This window comes from Nannospalax galili, unplaced genomic scaffold (genome assembly GCF_000622305.1).
Source record: "Nannospalax galili isolate Female #2095 unplaced genomic scaffold, S.galili_v1.0 scaffold406, whole genome shotgun sequence".
Classification (NCBI taxonomy): domain Eukaryota; kingdom Metazoa; phylum Chordata; class Mammalia; order Rodentia; family Spalacidae; genus Nannospalax; species Nannospalax galili.
The window spans coordinates 7,233,196-7,248,820 of NW_008357033.1; the positions used below are offsets into that span (position 1 = coordinate 7,233,196).

Here is a 15,625-nt window from a genome sequence, read left to right on the forward strand (position 1 = left end):
TTTGCTATCCTGCTGTGCCTTTCCCTTATCCTGGGGTCTACACAGCATGGTGAAAGTGAACCAGGCAGGTTAAGACCCTCAGTAAGGAGGCTACCAATAGGCAGGTCCTACACTGGGCAAAGTACCATCTCTGGAACACTACCTTCATCATCCTCAGGCTCCATACACCTTTCTAGAACACACGAGCAACGGTTCCCCTACCCTGCTTGTGACCCACAGTGGCTCCCCAATGCTAGTCAGCCAACCCTCCCCACCTCTGGGCTCATAGGTCTGCCACCAAGGCTCTAAGGTCACCCCTCTGGGGTCCACAGGTGCCCTCCTGCCCACCTCCTCTGTAGGTCTGTTTTCCATAGCATCCTCCTGCAGGACTACTAAAGCCAACAGGGCCCATGGCTCTGGTTCAGGGCATTAGATGTTCCTCTACCATGTCTCTTCCCTGGCTCTAACACAGCAAAGACAGCAGTGAGCTAGGCAGATGGGACTAGGAGAAAATTTGCCATAGCTCCTTGTTAGTAGTTTCACCTGTCTGGCCTCCTGAGCCTGCATAACACTCAGCCCAGGGCCCGCCATGGAGCATGCATAACAAATGCTCAAAGTGGAAGGAGGAAAGGAGAGCAGCATCTCTCCTTCCAGGCCTTGGTGACACAGCCAGGTGGACTAAGCCACAGGTGAGGTGGTGAAGCAGGACAAGGAAGAGGGGGCTGCTGACCCAGAAGCACTTTTTCCTGCTGAGGCTTAAGAGCCATTAATGTTAGTGGCTAAGTTCCTAATCCTCCAGTCAGTGCCTGCTACTACCCATGCGTCCAAGGGGCTAAGATGGCTGCAGCTCTGGTCAAAGACCCAGGGCCGAGCATCTGAGCTCCTCAGACTTTTTCACAGCTTGACCACGGTGACCCTCACTCAGGTGTGCTGTTAGTCTTCTCAAGACCCCTGACTCCAGAGGGAAAGAACTCAGGCTGCAGGTTAGCCAGACTGTGCTCAAACTTCACCTCTGCAGAGGGTCTCTAACCGCCAGAAGAGGGGGACTCTCCCTACAGGGACCCCCCTGCTGGGGATCAAGAGCTCACAGACAGCAGATGACAAGCCTAACTGACCCACATTCCAGAGATACGAATGAGTGTGGGTCAGCCAGAGGGGGTAAGACGGCAGTGTTGGTATTGTGTAGATAGTGCTCATGAGACCTGGTGTGGAGGTTAGTGGGGGTGGGCTCTCCTCAGGGGCCTGAGGGAGAGGTAGAAGAACTGACTTGAAAAGCTCCAGCAGCCCACAAAGGCAGGCACTCAGGAAGGGGTGCCATTGCACTGGTCAGGGGCCTAGGTGGGATGTCAAGTGAGTGTAAAAGAGCCACCGCGCTTCAGCTATGATGTCTGCAGACTTACTGTGGAACAGCAGGGCAGGCTCAGCCTGGAGATGGCTATGTTGCTCCCAGTGTCCCAGTCTCAGAAAACAGGCTCAGAGGGGAAAGTGGGACTCCCCAAGGTATCCTGGTGACTTAGAGACACAGGCTAGAATTCCCGCTTCCTCTCAAGGTAACCACTGCTCTATCTTGTGTCCATGTAACTCAATCTAGGTGTTATCCTCCTACCCAGCAACTCTCCCTTTGATGAGAAGACGGGCAGGCCTCCCCTAAGAACTGATGGGAGAGAGATGAACAGGGAGAGATACCTACAAAGCTATGTAGACCGTGTGATTATAGCCCTGTCTGTGGCGGACTCGTCACATGACCTGGGTGATCCGTGCACCCCACCCACTATGCACCTCAGACCTCAGTCTGCAGGTGAGGATGCAGGAGGGTAGTTGAACCAATAGCTTCTAATGACCCTTTCAGGTCACTCTGAATTTATCTCACTGAACCAACAGCACCTGTTCAAAACAATTTCTGTCACGTTTTACAGACTCCAGAGTCACTTCACCTCAGTGACCATTTTCAGTCTCCCACTGTACAGCCCTGTGAAATAGATGAGTATCAGTGATTCCAGAGGTAATTGTGCCTGTCTACTCACTCGGTGGGTCAGCAGGTGTTTAGCAAGCTCCTACTATGTGCCTAGCCCACCCCTGAAGGCTCACATTAGGGCCTAGGAGATGGGTAAAAGAAACAGAACACAACACAGCTTCCCAGCTGTCCCAAGTACAAACAAGCAAGCAAGGCCCTGGGGTGCTGTTGCACTACAGGGATGAGGGTGACCACCACGGTGGTATCAGAATCAAAGCATCCACCTTGACCTCATTAGCGTTGGGCCTAATCATCAAGCCAAGCTTCTTAATCTGCTAGAAGCCACCTCAACCCCTCCATACACACCAATCCTGTGTTCCTTTCATTAACCCTCTGTGTGCTGGGGATAAGCAAGGGGTCTGGAACCTCCAGGAGAGCCTTCAGGGAAGGGATTTCCTTTTCTGAGCAGACAGATCTAAGAATCCTTAAGAGACTGATCAAGACAGAGATTAAGGGCCCCAAGTCTCAGAAATGTACATTTCTGTGGTGAGCCTTCTACTCAGGCCTCAGGGCCTGTGCTGTGGTTCTCCTTTGCCTGAATACCTGTGTGATGAGAAACATGGCTGTTTCTCCAATCATTCAGCTCTCAGATCAACCTTCACCTAGAGGCATGTTCCAGGCTGCTTAGGGTATTCTTCTCTCAGCTCTTGTTTGTAACAGTTGCCTATCCCCCTAGGTCCCCCAGAGAAGTGCTGGCTTTTTGCAGCCAGGGACTTGATGTTTCTTGTGGATCCCCCCAAAATCAAGCCCCTTGTCTAGGACTCATGGGCACCCCATGCATGTGCCTGCTAGATAATGGTCCTGGAGCATCCTATATGCAGGGGCTCTAGGTCACCCCACTTCATCCTGGGAATATCTTTGAACTCCTTTCTCAGATGATCTGGGAAACCTGCTAGCACCAACCCTACACCTGCTCCCTGGTCACCTGTCCCTGAAGTCCCTGCTTTCCTTCCCCTGTGCGTCTTGCCATCTTGGGGCTAGCATCACAACCACATGGCAGAAACACTGGCCTCACATCCTCTGACTCCAAGCCTGGTCCAGGACCAGCATCTCTCAGCCTGTACAGGGTTCTGAGTCCTCAGTATAGAAGCACTCTGGGCAGGGCTGTGTCCTTCTCTCTCTTTGTCTCCCTGGTGGCCAGCTCATAAATGTTTAATGAAAGAGTGAGTGAGCAAATTCCAATTGAACACAACAAATAGTTATTGAACTGTTGGGCCTTGTGGGGGGGGGGGTAATGGGCAGAGCTGGCAGGGTGCATCCCCTGCCCTGCACAAAGCTTGGTTCTGTCCAAATGAGCTGGTGTCAGGGCCTGGGGACCAGATAACCAAGAGGAAACCTGGGAAGGGACCAAATAGGTGAGGAAGGGTGTGAGGAGTGAGAATAGTTTCTGTGACCTTATGAGAACTCAAGGAAAAGAGTTGGAACACAGTAGTTAGGCCCACCAGACTGACTATTTGGGCAGAATTTCTGGGGAAGTCTGGGGTAGACAAGATGAGACAACCTTCGTTTTCCCAGGGACCCCCTGCGCGCGACCCCAGCCTCTATCCAGTGTCACCTTCGTCCTGCTTCAAGCCAATTAGGCCTGGGTGGCAGTAGCGGGATTAGTTTGATTATTATGATATCTCCCGGATGCTGAATCAGCCCACGGCTTAGGGATGGAAGGTCATTTTATAAGGGTCTGGGTGGGCGGTCAGGGCCCGGAGTCGTGCAGTGGGAGCCGTGGGTGGCTGAGCTCGCACCCTGGAGCCTCAGTCTCCGTTGTCGGAACAGCCCGTGGGGCAGCCACCAGGGCGGCAGCCATGAACGGCACGGAGGGCCCCAACTTCTACGTGCCCTTCTCCAACGGCACAGGCGTGGTGCGCAGCCCCTTCGAGCAGCCGCAGTACTACCTGGCCGAGCCATGGCAGTTCTCCATGCTGGCGGCGTACATGTTCCTGCTCATCGTGCTGGGCTTCCCCATCAACTTTCTCACGCTCTACGTCACCGTGCAGCACAAGAAGCTGCGCACGCCTCTCAACTACATCCTGCTCAACTTGGCCCTGGCTGACCTCTTCATGGTCATCGGGGGTTTCACCACCACGTTCTACACCTCGCTGCACGGCTATTTCGTCTTTGGACCCACAGGATGCAACCTCGAGGGTTTCTTTGCCACACTGGGCGGTATGAGCCAAGGGGCTGGGGTGTCGGCTTCGAGCATGGAAGGGCCTAGGGCGGGTCCACAGCTTGGGTACGGTGGCTTAAAGGATCCTTCTCCACGCCTCTTAAATCAGCATTATCCGAAGGCCTTGTTATTCAATCTACAAACACTGTGTTGCTGAGCTAGGCTGCTGCTGTGCGTTGAGCGTGAGCATGGATGCTCACGTATCTCACTTGGGGTGAAGCAAAGAACAAGATTTAGAGTGGTCAGAGGCTTGCTGGGGACTCTTAGGAGATAGGAGCAGAGTTGACTTCTGTGTTCCCTGAGGCAGGTGAGCTGGGCAGACCCAGGTTAAGCACCAGGACTGAGCTAGACAAAACACACAGGTCTTTGTCCTCCAGGAATGCCCCCCCCTCCCCCGCTCCTGCCCAGGGGAGGACCGCATTCTCCTCCAAGGTTTGAAAAGGCCTGTGTTGCAGGCTTCTGACAGTCATCTCTGTGCTACTAACCTATGCCACAAGGGCCTGCTGGGAATCTTATTTCCTCCCCAGGCAGCACCTCTGGCAGGAGGCAGGACACCTGTGAGGCATCTGTAGCTTCAAAGGATTTGGATCTTTCTTTTTTCTTTCTCCTCCTTCCTTCCTCTTTTCTTTCTTTTTCTTTCTTTCTTTTTTTTTTTTTTTTTTTTTTTTTTTTTTTTTTTTTTTTTTTTTTTTTTTTTTTTTTTTTTGAGGCTAGGTCTCATGTAGCCCAAGTTGGCCTCAAACTATGTAGCTGAAGATGGCCTTCAACTCCCAAGCCTCCTGCTTCCAATTTTCAAGTGCTGGGACTACAGGCACACAGGCATAGACCACTATGCCACACTAAATTTTTTTTTTAACATTTTCTCTCTGGTTCAATTGTAAAATAAATGATGCAGCTGTGGCAGGGATTATGAAACCTGTTAGCACATGAAGAAAATGAGGCAGGGAGATGACAAGAGACTCATGTAGCGATGTGGCAGAGCAGGGACCAGAACCTATTTAGATCCAGGGATGTCTCCTGTGGATGTAGGAAGACAAGAGCGGTGGGTGTGACAAAGCTGGGGTGATGGTTATAACTTGCACGAGTCTTGAGGGTGCCTTTTCTTTTTCTTTGGTTTGTGTGTTTTGAGACAGAGTCTCCCTATAGCCCCCAGCTGGCCTGAAACTTACTCTTTAAAAACCAGGCTAGCCTTGATCTCACAAAGATCCACCTGCCTCTGACTCCTGAGTGCTGGGATTAAAGGTGTGCCCACCACACCTGGCTGAGGGTGCTCTGTCTTGATCCCCCATAACCAGAGTGCTGTCTTCTTCATGGCACTGTCAGGCATATCTGGCCATCATTGTGATCATAGTCCCCCAGTCTCTGGCCAGAAGCTGAGGTGCCACATGCCAGTGGGCTCATCTCTGCATGGCCAGGCCCAGGCCACACCTGCCACCACCCAGAGATTCTTGTTGGTAGAGCGCCCATCATCAGAAGTATCCCAGGGCTGGTTTGTTGCATAGCCTTCTCTGTACTGAGCACTGAGGGCAGCCCACACCTCCTCCTTCTTCTTCCCCTGGCAAAGAACTTATCAGTGCCGTCCCAGGCCACAGCTCTGGCCATTCTGCTTCCTGTGGGTTTCTGCTATCTTTGTACATCCTTCCAAGGAACTTTGCCTGTGGCCCCAAGAAGATTATGCTGTTCTGAAAATCTGCCACCAGTGCCTAATCCAATCTGATTCTGTGTCCCATGAGCCTATGGCTCTAACCAAACAATTCCTGGCTTTTTGGAGGTTCACTCTGACACATGGGTCCTTCATCCCCACCCCCACCGCCGACTCCACCACTGCCTCTTCCTCCTCCTCTTCCTCCTCGTCCTTCTGTTCAGTCCAAGCCCCCTTTGTTCCTGAGGCCTCGATCAAGTCCTGAAGCAGACAGAGGCTGCCTTGCTGGCCTGCACCCCTGGGGAGTGTGCTCTCTGGTCTGGAGTGAGGCCAGCACAGGAGGGTTGATGGGCCTCCACTTGTCTTGCAGGTGAAATTGCCCTGTGGTCCCTGGTGGTCCTGGCCATTGAGCGGTACGTGGTGGTCTGCAAGCCCATGAGCAACTTCCGCTTTGGGGAGAACCATGCCATCACGGGTGTAGCCTTCACCTGGGTCATGGCGCTGGCCTGTGCTGTACCCCCACTTGTTGGCTGGTCCAGGTAAGGGCACTGAGTACAGAGGGGTCTGAAAGACCTTTGTCAGGCCCCCAATCAGGATGCAAAGCCTGCTGGCTGGTCCCAGACACTGAGCTCTATAGTCCTGCCCCAAAACCCATCCTGGCCACCCTCCCAGAACCAGATCTAAGGCAGGGGAGAGGAGAGGGACCTTAATTGTGCTGTAAGTCTGGCTCTGTCTCCAAGCCCCATTTCAAGGAGAACCCCAGACACCCCAACCCCTTACCACATTGACCAAGCCCCTAATCTTCAGCTAAGCCAAGGCCAAACTGCAATCCTCTTTGGTCAAGTGCCCCATGAGTAGCTCTCTCTGACCTTGGACCTCAGCCCCTGGGGAAGCTGAACCTTCCTAATAGCCATGGTGACATTGTGGCCCTGGGAAGTGGGTCCTATCCCCCATCCAGGCCACTGTCTCCAATGGCAGCTGAGATGAGAGAAGACAGGGACTGTGGTTTGGACACACGGACAGGTCACTGGTTCCCAGAGTCCTTACCTCCCTCTGCCCCCAAGAAATCTCCATTTCCACTTCATGTCCTCATCTACCCTCCTAGAGCCCATTTTACAAAGTTTGCTGATCTGAGCTTTCTCCCTCCTCTGGCCTCTTTCCTTGTCTTCACCCACCTGGCCTGGCAGGCCTCTGCAGATACAGTCATGGGCACTCTGGGGTTTCTGAAGGCAGTTAGATGTCACTGACTTCAGACATTAGGGGAACATCTGGAACATTCCAGAAGTTGCACAAGGTCCTTTAGATGGCAGCACCCTCATTATTGGTCTAGGAAGCATCCTGTGCTTGGATACCTTCATCTATAAACAGTTGCATACACAAGGTAGGCCTGTGCCCTCCTCCCCAGCACCCTATATCTACTCATCTGAGCTACCCCAGTTGTGTAGCTAGGTATCAGGAGGCCTGATGGCTCTGAACCTGAGGGCAGAGACGGGGCAGTTTCATCAGGCAGTGGGGCCAGCAGGTGAGGATACCATGTTTCCAAAGACCTATAGGAACTCCTGCCCACTAGGGACCCTGCCCCTCAGGCCCAACCAAGCAGGTGTCTCCTTGTCTTACCCACCACTCCTTACATCAACCCTCAGGTACATTCCTGAGGGCATGCAGTGCTCATGCGGGATTGACTACTACACGCTTAAGCCCGAGGTCAACAATGAGTCATTTGTCATCTACATGTTCGTGGTCCACTTCACCATCCCCATGATCATCATCTTCTTCTGCTATGGGCAGCTGGTCTTCACAGTCAAGGAGGTACAAGCTGGGACTTGGGTGCCAAGGGCTTCTAATGTGTGTCCCCAGTCACATGCTGGACAGCCAGAGCTGGGTGTCAGGGCCTGTGTGGACACTGTGGGCTGGACCTAGGTCTGTGTCCCTGCAGGCCGCTGCCCAGCAGCAGGAGTCAGCCACCACGCAGAAGGCAGAAAAAGAAGTCACCCGCATGGTCGTCATTATGGTCATCGCCTTCCTGATCTGCTGGGTACCCTATGCCAGCGTAGCCATGTACATCTTCACCCACCAGGGCTCCAACTTTGGCCCCATCTTCATGACCCTACCAGCTTTTTTTGCCAAGAGCGCCTCCATCTACAACCCGGTCATCTATATCATGATGAACAAGCAGGTACCTGCAGTTTGGGGAATGGGGGCGTGGAGGAAATGAGGGGGGAGGAGACCAGGCAGGAGAGGGGCTCCACTGGGATGCTGGTAGGTTGGCAGACTCCCAATCTCTGGGTGGCTCCTCTGGGAGTAAGCCCTCCAGGTGGCCCAACACTCCTATGAGACTGTCTCAAAAAACAACAAAAACAAACAATTCCAAGCCCGGAATGGGTAATCTCAGTGATTCTAAAACTGACAAGTTGCTTAAAAGGCTGGTTCCAAACACGAAAGGGATCAGCACTTGTTAAAAATTATGTTTCCATCTGGGCAGAGTGGTGCACACCTTTAGTCCCAGCACTTGGAAGGCAGAGGCAGGCATCTAGATCTTTGTGAGATCAAGGCCAGCCTAGTCTACATAGCAAGTTCTAGGCCAACCAGGGCTACAGGGAAATCCTGAGTAAAAAAATATGTTGGGGATTTTTCATATATATATATATATATATATATATATATATATAGTTTCTTTGCAGTAGAGGAAGAAGTCTTTGGACATAGGCACTGGATTCAAGTGCCAGCACTGCCATGTTCTAGCTGTGTGACCTCGGGCAAATCAGATATCTCCTTCTCTGGGCTTCAATTTCTTCATTCACAAAAGGACCAAATCCCGAATTCTCAGATTAAATGAGATCATTCATAGAATGCCCTGGACACCCATAGGACACTGTGGAATGTCATTTGACAATGACCCCTTGTGCTGGGTCCCTGGCATCTCTATGGGTGGGATAACATACACTTAAGCAAGTTCCTTCCAGGTAGCCAGACTTGGGGTCGGGGGAGGATGTGGGAGGCTGAGGCAGGGCAGGGTGGTGAGGCACTTTCCTGAATGGTGCCCCCTGCCTTCTAGTTCCGGAACTGCATGCTCACCACCCTCTGCTGTGGCAAGAACCTCCTGGGTGATGAGGAAGCATCTCCCACCGCCTCCAAGACCGAGACCAGCCAGGTGGCCCCGGCCTAAACCCAGCCAGAGACTGTGGCTGACTGTAGGAGTCTTCTGTCCCCACTCACCCCAGCCACAGCCCCCACCAAGAGCAGTACCTGTTGGAATGAGGTCATACAGGCTCCCTCAGTGTGTGTTTGCTTGTTTATTTTTAATGAATTAAAGAAAAACAAGGCTCCCTACTTACTTAGGGATAGCCTGAGAAGGGACATCTGTCCACCAAGACCCCCAAGCTGGAGTACCTAATTCCCAGGGGCCAGCAGGATCTGTACCCCTCCCCCAGCTTGTTTCTCAGGAACACAAAAAGTGCCCCAGCTTAGGGCTAAGTGTCTAGGACAGAACAGGGCACACAGTAGATGCTTAATAAATGCTAGCTGGATGAAGGGAGGAATGATGAAATAATGACTGGAGATGTGACTGAGGGGATGCATGGGAGGGGCATGTCTGTCTCCAGGTCCCTACCGGGCAGGTGCCAGTCATGTTTGCCTGGCATCTTTCAGCAGTTGTTTTTACCTCCCTGGTTTTGTTTTCTTTGCCCCTAAGGTGGGAATCCCAAATCCCAGGCCCCAACAGTGTATGGCTGCTTTGAAGACTCTGTGTGTGTGTGTGTGTGTGTGTGTGTGTTTGTGTGTGTGTGTGAGAGAGAGAGAGAGAGAGAGAGAGAGAGAGAGAGAGAGAGAGAGAATGGGTACTTTGTACATAGTAAGGAGTGCACAGATGGTGGCTACATCATGAATAATATCAATTAACAGAATTAATTAACCATCATGAGTGTCTCTGCTTGTTAGTGACCATTTGGGAGTTGGGCAGGGCCCAAGCACTCAGATAGGGTTTCCTCCAGCTTCAGCAGGCTTCAACAAATAAGCCAAGTCTTCAGGCCAGTGCAGGGCTGGAGCTGGACTCTGGAGGGGCAGTGAGAGGAATGTGGAGTGCAGACATGGGGGCTGAGAAAGCACTGTGGCCTGGGGTCCCAGGCAAGATCTGGGTCCTGTCTCTGGTGTGCCCCCCACCACCACACCAACTCATACCTCCTGGTCCTGCTTGGCCTGTGGAGACCAGGCCTTCTTCTTGGCTTCTGGACCCATCTTCCAGCCCAGCACCTGGGTGGCAGCAGTGCCCAGCCAACGGGGAGTTCTAGAAGTTGAGCTAACCTGCCCACAGTCAGGGAGGAGCTGAGTCCTTGATGCCTCCCTTGTCCTGAAGAGCTCAGAAAAACAGAGGGAGATGTGGTCAGGCCCCTTCCCTGGGATGCTCCTGGTCCTAGTTCCCAACTCCCTTGCTGGATATACCCTGTTTTCCTTGGCAATTGGTCTGTTCTTGACCTGAAAGAGTCTTGGCTTCGAGGTCAACAGGAACTCCAGATTGCCAGAATTAAGCTGCTTCAGTCTGCACCCCTCCCATGCACAGAACCACCATGCCCAGCTCTGCCTAGCATGCAAAAGGAGACATTAAAAGCTCAGCGCCTACACCTGGTAGCAGTGGTGGTCTGTTGTGCTCTAGCTCTTTATCCACAGGATGGGGCAGCCTCCCCTCCACTTGGCCAAGGAGGGCTGGAGAGGCCACTGTGTGGAGACAAGCAGCCCAGACTTCCTGGGAGGGGTGCGATACAGTAGTCCTAGGAATTCAAGAAACCCAGCTTGAGTAGCATGCAGACAGAGTGACCTTTTTAAGCCTTATCTGCATAGGAAGTTTAGACCTGCCCTTGAGGGGATTAAGTGAGATCTAAAGGACTTAGTGGACAGCCCACTTCCTGGCATGTTGCAGTGACACTCTGGGCCTCTGATGGGTGCTGACCTTACCAGACATCTCCACTCTGCCAGGGGAGTGGGATGGAGTGACACCACCAAAGAAGAGAAGAGCCAAGGGCCTGGGATGGAAGACACCCTGGGGGTGTCTGTGAGGGTTCATTTGGTGGCAAGTGACAGGAAATCAAGCTGAACTTCTGGAGCAGATCTTATCACAGAATCTTAGGTCAGTGACCTGCTCTGTCTCTCTTCTGTGTTGACTCCACTCACAGGCCAACTGTTCCCCAGAGGTGGCAGAAAGTCCTCAGCAGTCCCTGGGCCAGCAAGCCCTCCAGAAAGGGGCTTTCCTTCCCCAAATGGTTTGTCAGGCTCTTATTGGGCAGATCTAGGTCACCTGATTACTCCTAAGCGTATCATGTCTAAGAGATTCATATTGATTGGTCAGGGTTCAGTCACCTGATCACCTCTAACTCAATTACTATGCCAGAGATGGGGATACATCTGATTGGCTCAGCCTGGGTCACCTGATCATCTCTAACTGAATCACCATGTGGAAGATAGAGATTTGTGGATTGTCACATGCTCATACCCCCAAGACAAACTTGACTTCACTTAACCAAAGAGTCTGTAGGATGTATTCCCCAAAGAAACAAGGGGCGGGGGTTTCCAGTTTCCAGTAGTAGGAGGAGAACAGGACTACCACCAGTTCAGAGGGATGGGGGCTAGCAGGTGCTGGTCAAGGCCCTGGAGCTTTGTGGATGAGGGAGATTCCCATGGACACCACAACTCTGGCTATTTTCCATGTTTCATGGACCAGGGGTAGCTGTTGGCGAGATAGTGGCATTTCAGCTACCTGGCCTTGTTCCGCCCCCATCCCCCCTAGTTCACTTGACCAACATTTGTCCCCACCTATTCCTGTCTAGGAAAAATGTCCTTTCAGAACCAGAATGCTCTGGGTTGTCATGTTGGAGAGCGTGGTCTCCACCTCCTTCCACAGTTGATGGACAAGCCCTTATCCATCAAGGTGGGTACAGAAAAAGAGCTGCTCACCCCAGCTGGGACCTGGAGTCCCCACAGGGTCACCTGCCAGGCTCTAGGCAAACAAAACTTTATAGAGCACCTGCTGTAGACCATCCACTCAACCAAATCTAGGGAAGCTGCCCATGGATTAGAACATACTGCACCATGGGACCTGGCCAACCTTGGTCACAGACCCATCACCCCAGTAAAGAGACACCACCTTGGACAGCCTTAGGTGTTCTGGAGGAAACACAGTGCCACCTCCCCAGCCTCAGAGTACATCCCTGAACTTTCATAGGTCATGGCTCTGAAACTGAGAGACATCTCAGTGGGTGAAAGGTTAGAGAGTGTTTCTTCACCTGTTTCCACCCATGGTCCCTTTGCACATGAGAACATTTTACACAACCCTAGGTATATATGGAATAAAATAGGCATACAAATCAAATATATATTGATAATCATAAAGAAATTTATTGTAAAATAATTCTTTGGTATATATGTAATTGTATAATTAATAAAGATGAAGTGAATTTGCATACTAATGAGATGGATGTGCTTATTTTTACATAAAGAATGAAATCTTGGCTGAATATTTGATACTGCAGGGTGGAGAGCGTCTTCAGCATTTTTCAGAGTTGATTGATATTTTGATTTTATAATTATCAATGGGGAGAACACTGCTTTGCATAAATACACAGTAGAATATGGCATGGCAGAAGTATGTTCAGGCAGTTTTGGAAATTGTTGGAAATTCTTTTCTAATCCCAAGCCAAAATTCATTGATCGATTTGTGCATGTGTGTGCATGTGCTTTATGCCTCTGTGCACATGTATGTAGGTGTGCATTCACTGTGCATGTGCATTCGACTTCAGGTGCCTTCCTTATTCATCACCACCTTATTTTTTATTTATTTTTTAAATTTTATGTGTATGCATGTTTTTCCTGCATGTATGTAAGTACACCATGTGCCTGGTGTGATTGGAGGCCAGAGTGGGTGTCGAATCCCCTGGAACTGGAGTTTACAGATAGTTCTTAGCCATCATGTGAGTGCTGGGAACTGAACCAGGTCCTCTGCAAGAGCAGCCAGTGCTCTTAATCACTGAGCCATCCCTCCAGCCCCAACACCTTATTTTTTGAGACAGGGTCTCACTGAACCTGGAGTTCAGAGCATTGACTAGACTACTGGCCAGCGAGTCCCCAGGATCCACCTATCTCTGACCCCTCTGTACTGGGGTTATAGACTCAGGTGGCCCCACCCAACTTTTACATGCGTGCTGGGATTCTGAACTCAGGTCCTCATGTTTGTACAGCAAGCACTTTACTAGCTAAGCCATCACCCCAATCGGTGATTTTTTTTTGTATGAAACTCAAGTCAGCAATTTCAAACAGAATTTTTTAAATCAAACATTCTAATATAATCCAATCTAGACTAACTTGGCCATTACATGCTGAAGAATGATGGTGGGAAACATTAAAAGTCTTTATTTTACCTAATTGAACCATTATGTTTCAATAAGAGCAGAAAACTTTATATGCATAGTTTTAAAAAAGAAAAAACAAAAAACTCTGTAATTCATATTGGAGATAAGATCAGGATTGCAAATCAAGAGACCACCATTTAGGGGCTGGAGAGATGGCTAAGTGGTTAAGAACATTGGTTGTTCCTACAAAAGATCCAAGTTTGAATCCCAGCACCCACGTGGCAGCTAACTACTGTCTGAAACTCCAGTTCTAGGGGATCCAACAGCTTCTGTCCTCTGTGGGCATTGCACAACATAGGTGCACTTACCTACACACAGGCAATACATGCATACACATAAAATTAAAATAATAATTTTTTTTTAAAAAAAGAGACCACCATTTAACTTAAGGCAAATTTAACTTCCGCACAGAAGGACGCGTAGCCACCAAAAATTGGAAGGAGAGCCTTTTATCACTGATGCGAGAAGCACTTAGCTGTCCTTCACTGAGCTTCAGCCTTACAATCTACTCAAATGACTGGTCGGGAAAACAGCATGGAACAAAAGAGAGAAAGGGATGTGGCATTCAACCAGGAATTGTGACAGTGGGTTACAGTATCAGGCACACGACTAATCCAAGGAGTTCATGAATAAGTACTCTTTGTTGTTGTTGTTGTTGTTGTTGTTGTTTTGAGACAGGGTCTCCCTGTAGTCCCAGCTGGCCTGGAACTCACAGAGATCCACCTGCCTCTGCCTCCTAAGGGCTGGGATTAAAGGTGTGCACCACCATGCCTGGTTTAAGTGTTCATTTCTTAACAAGGGAGCAGGGAGAGTGGTTGGTCATGAGAAACCACTGCTAAACTTTTTTGGAGGAAAGGGTTAAATCGCTCATGTTCACAACATTCAGCAGTTTGGAATCTGAGCTGAGAGGTGGTGTGATGGCATGCACAGAGCGAAGTGTGCCCGTTTGTGTTCAGAACCAAGGCTGTGGTGAAGTCACATGATGCAACATGGGCAAGCACTGCCAGAGATACCTCAGAGTCATTTCGTGTTTGATTTTTCAATTTAAAATGTTTTAGTACATCTTACTTATTGTGTGTGGGTTAAGGATACACATTCCATAGGGCACATGTGGAAGTTAGAGGACAGTGGGCCCCCCAGGATGCAACTCAGGTCCTGGGGTTTGGCGGTTAAGTGCCCTTACCTGCTGAGTCATCTCACCTGCCCTTGAATTCAGTTTTGATGGTTGTGTGTTCAGACATTTTTTTACCGTTGTCAAAGTTTCCATGACCCCTACATTTTGTTACAGGTCCCCGTCTGGCTTGTGGCTCACGGTCTAGGGATCTGGGGTCTAAAGGACCCAGGAGACATGGGCATGAATGATACAAATGACAATTCACACAGCACTTGTTCAGTGCACACGACTTTCCTCCCCAGAGATGAGGACGAAGTGCAGAGGAAGCAGAGGTGGTGTGGGAGGAGAAAGATCAGAGAGGAGAAAGCAGGATGGGGGTCTCAGGACAGGGGAGGCAAGTGCCAGATGCCCATCATTTCCCTTCCTTTGTGAGGAATAATCCAAGTTCTAGCTGGGCACCTGACGGCGTGTCCCTGCTCCCCTCCTAACTTGATGGCGTGTTGCCTATCAGAGTACTCAGAAGGGTGCAAACTCCGAACTTCACAGAGAAAGGTGAAGAGAAAAACGCCCTCCACGCTTCCTTTCTTTCCTTCTTGTTGGAATGTGGTCCTAATGGCCAGAGCTGCAGCAATAACAGTGAATCCTAAGATAGAATCTGAGCCCCTAGATTGACAAAGGGTGAAGAGTCAAGTTCTCCTAGTGCGGCCTCACCAGCTGGGGCCTCCCTAGCCCTGACCTTGCAGTCCTGGGCCTTTAAGCTGGGGCACCTTAAAGAGCTAATGAAGGGTTGGTCTCAAGAGAATGATTATTTTGAAGTTATTACCTCTTTTTAAAAATATTTTTATTTTTATGTGTATGAGTGTTTTGCCTGCATACATATAAATGCACCTATGTGTGCAGTGCCCATGGAAGCCAGAAAGAGGGCGTCAGATCCCCTGGAACTGCAGTTACAGCCAGTTGTTAGCTACCAAATGGGTGCTGGGAACCCAACCTGGGTCCTCTGCAAGAGCAGCCAGTGCTTTTAACTGCTGAGCCATCTCTCCAGCCCCTATTGCCTCTTTCTTAAGTGGCACAATGGACTTCCAGATTGCAACCAGGGCCAGAGCTTGGAAAGGTCTACCAACACTCCCTCCCTGAACTTCAGCCTCTTCGTGTGGAAATAAATAATGAAGATATGGATTCACACTGACACCAGACACAACAGCCTCTATTTCCTCCCCACCCTGATTCAACCATTGACAGGAAGTCAGGATATAAAAGTCACAATGTCTTGACTGCACAGGGTGGGCCCTGCCCAAAGTGAAGACCCTCTGACTGCCTT

At 50.4% G+C, this 15,625-nt stretch overlaps 1 protein-coding gene across 1 annotated transcript; it reads left to right on the top strand.

The window, feature by feature from the left end:
* Positions 1-3,698: 3,698 nt before the first annotated feature.
* On the top strand, positions 3,699-9,537 carry Rho (rhodopsin). Its single transcript, XM_008854920.1, has 5 exons — positions 3,699-4,153; positions 6,167-6,335; positions 7,440-7,605; positions 7,733-7,972; positions 8,852-9,537. The coding sequence occupies exons 1-5, from the start codon at positions 3,793-3,795 to the stop codon at positions 8,960-8,962; spliced, it is 1,047 nt and encodes a 348-aa protein (XP_008853142.1). The 5' UTR covers positions 3,699-3,792; the 3' UTR covers positions 8,963-9,537.
* The last annotated feature ends 6,088 nt before the right edge of the window (positions 9,538-15,625 follow it).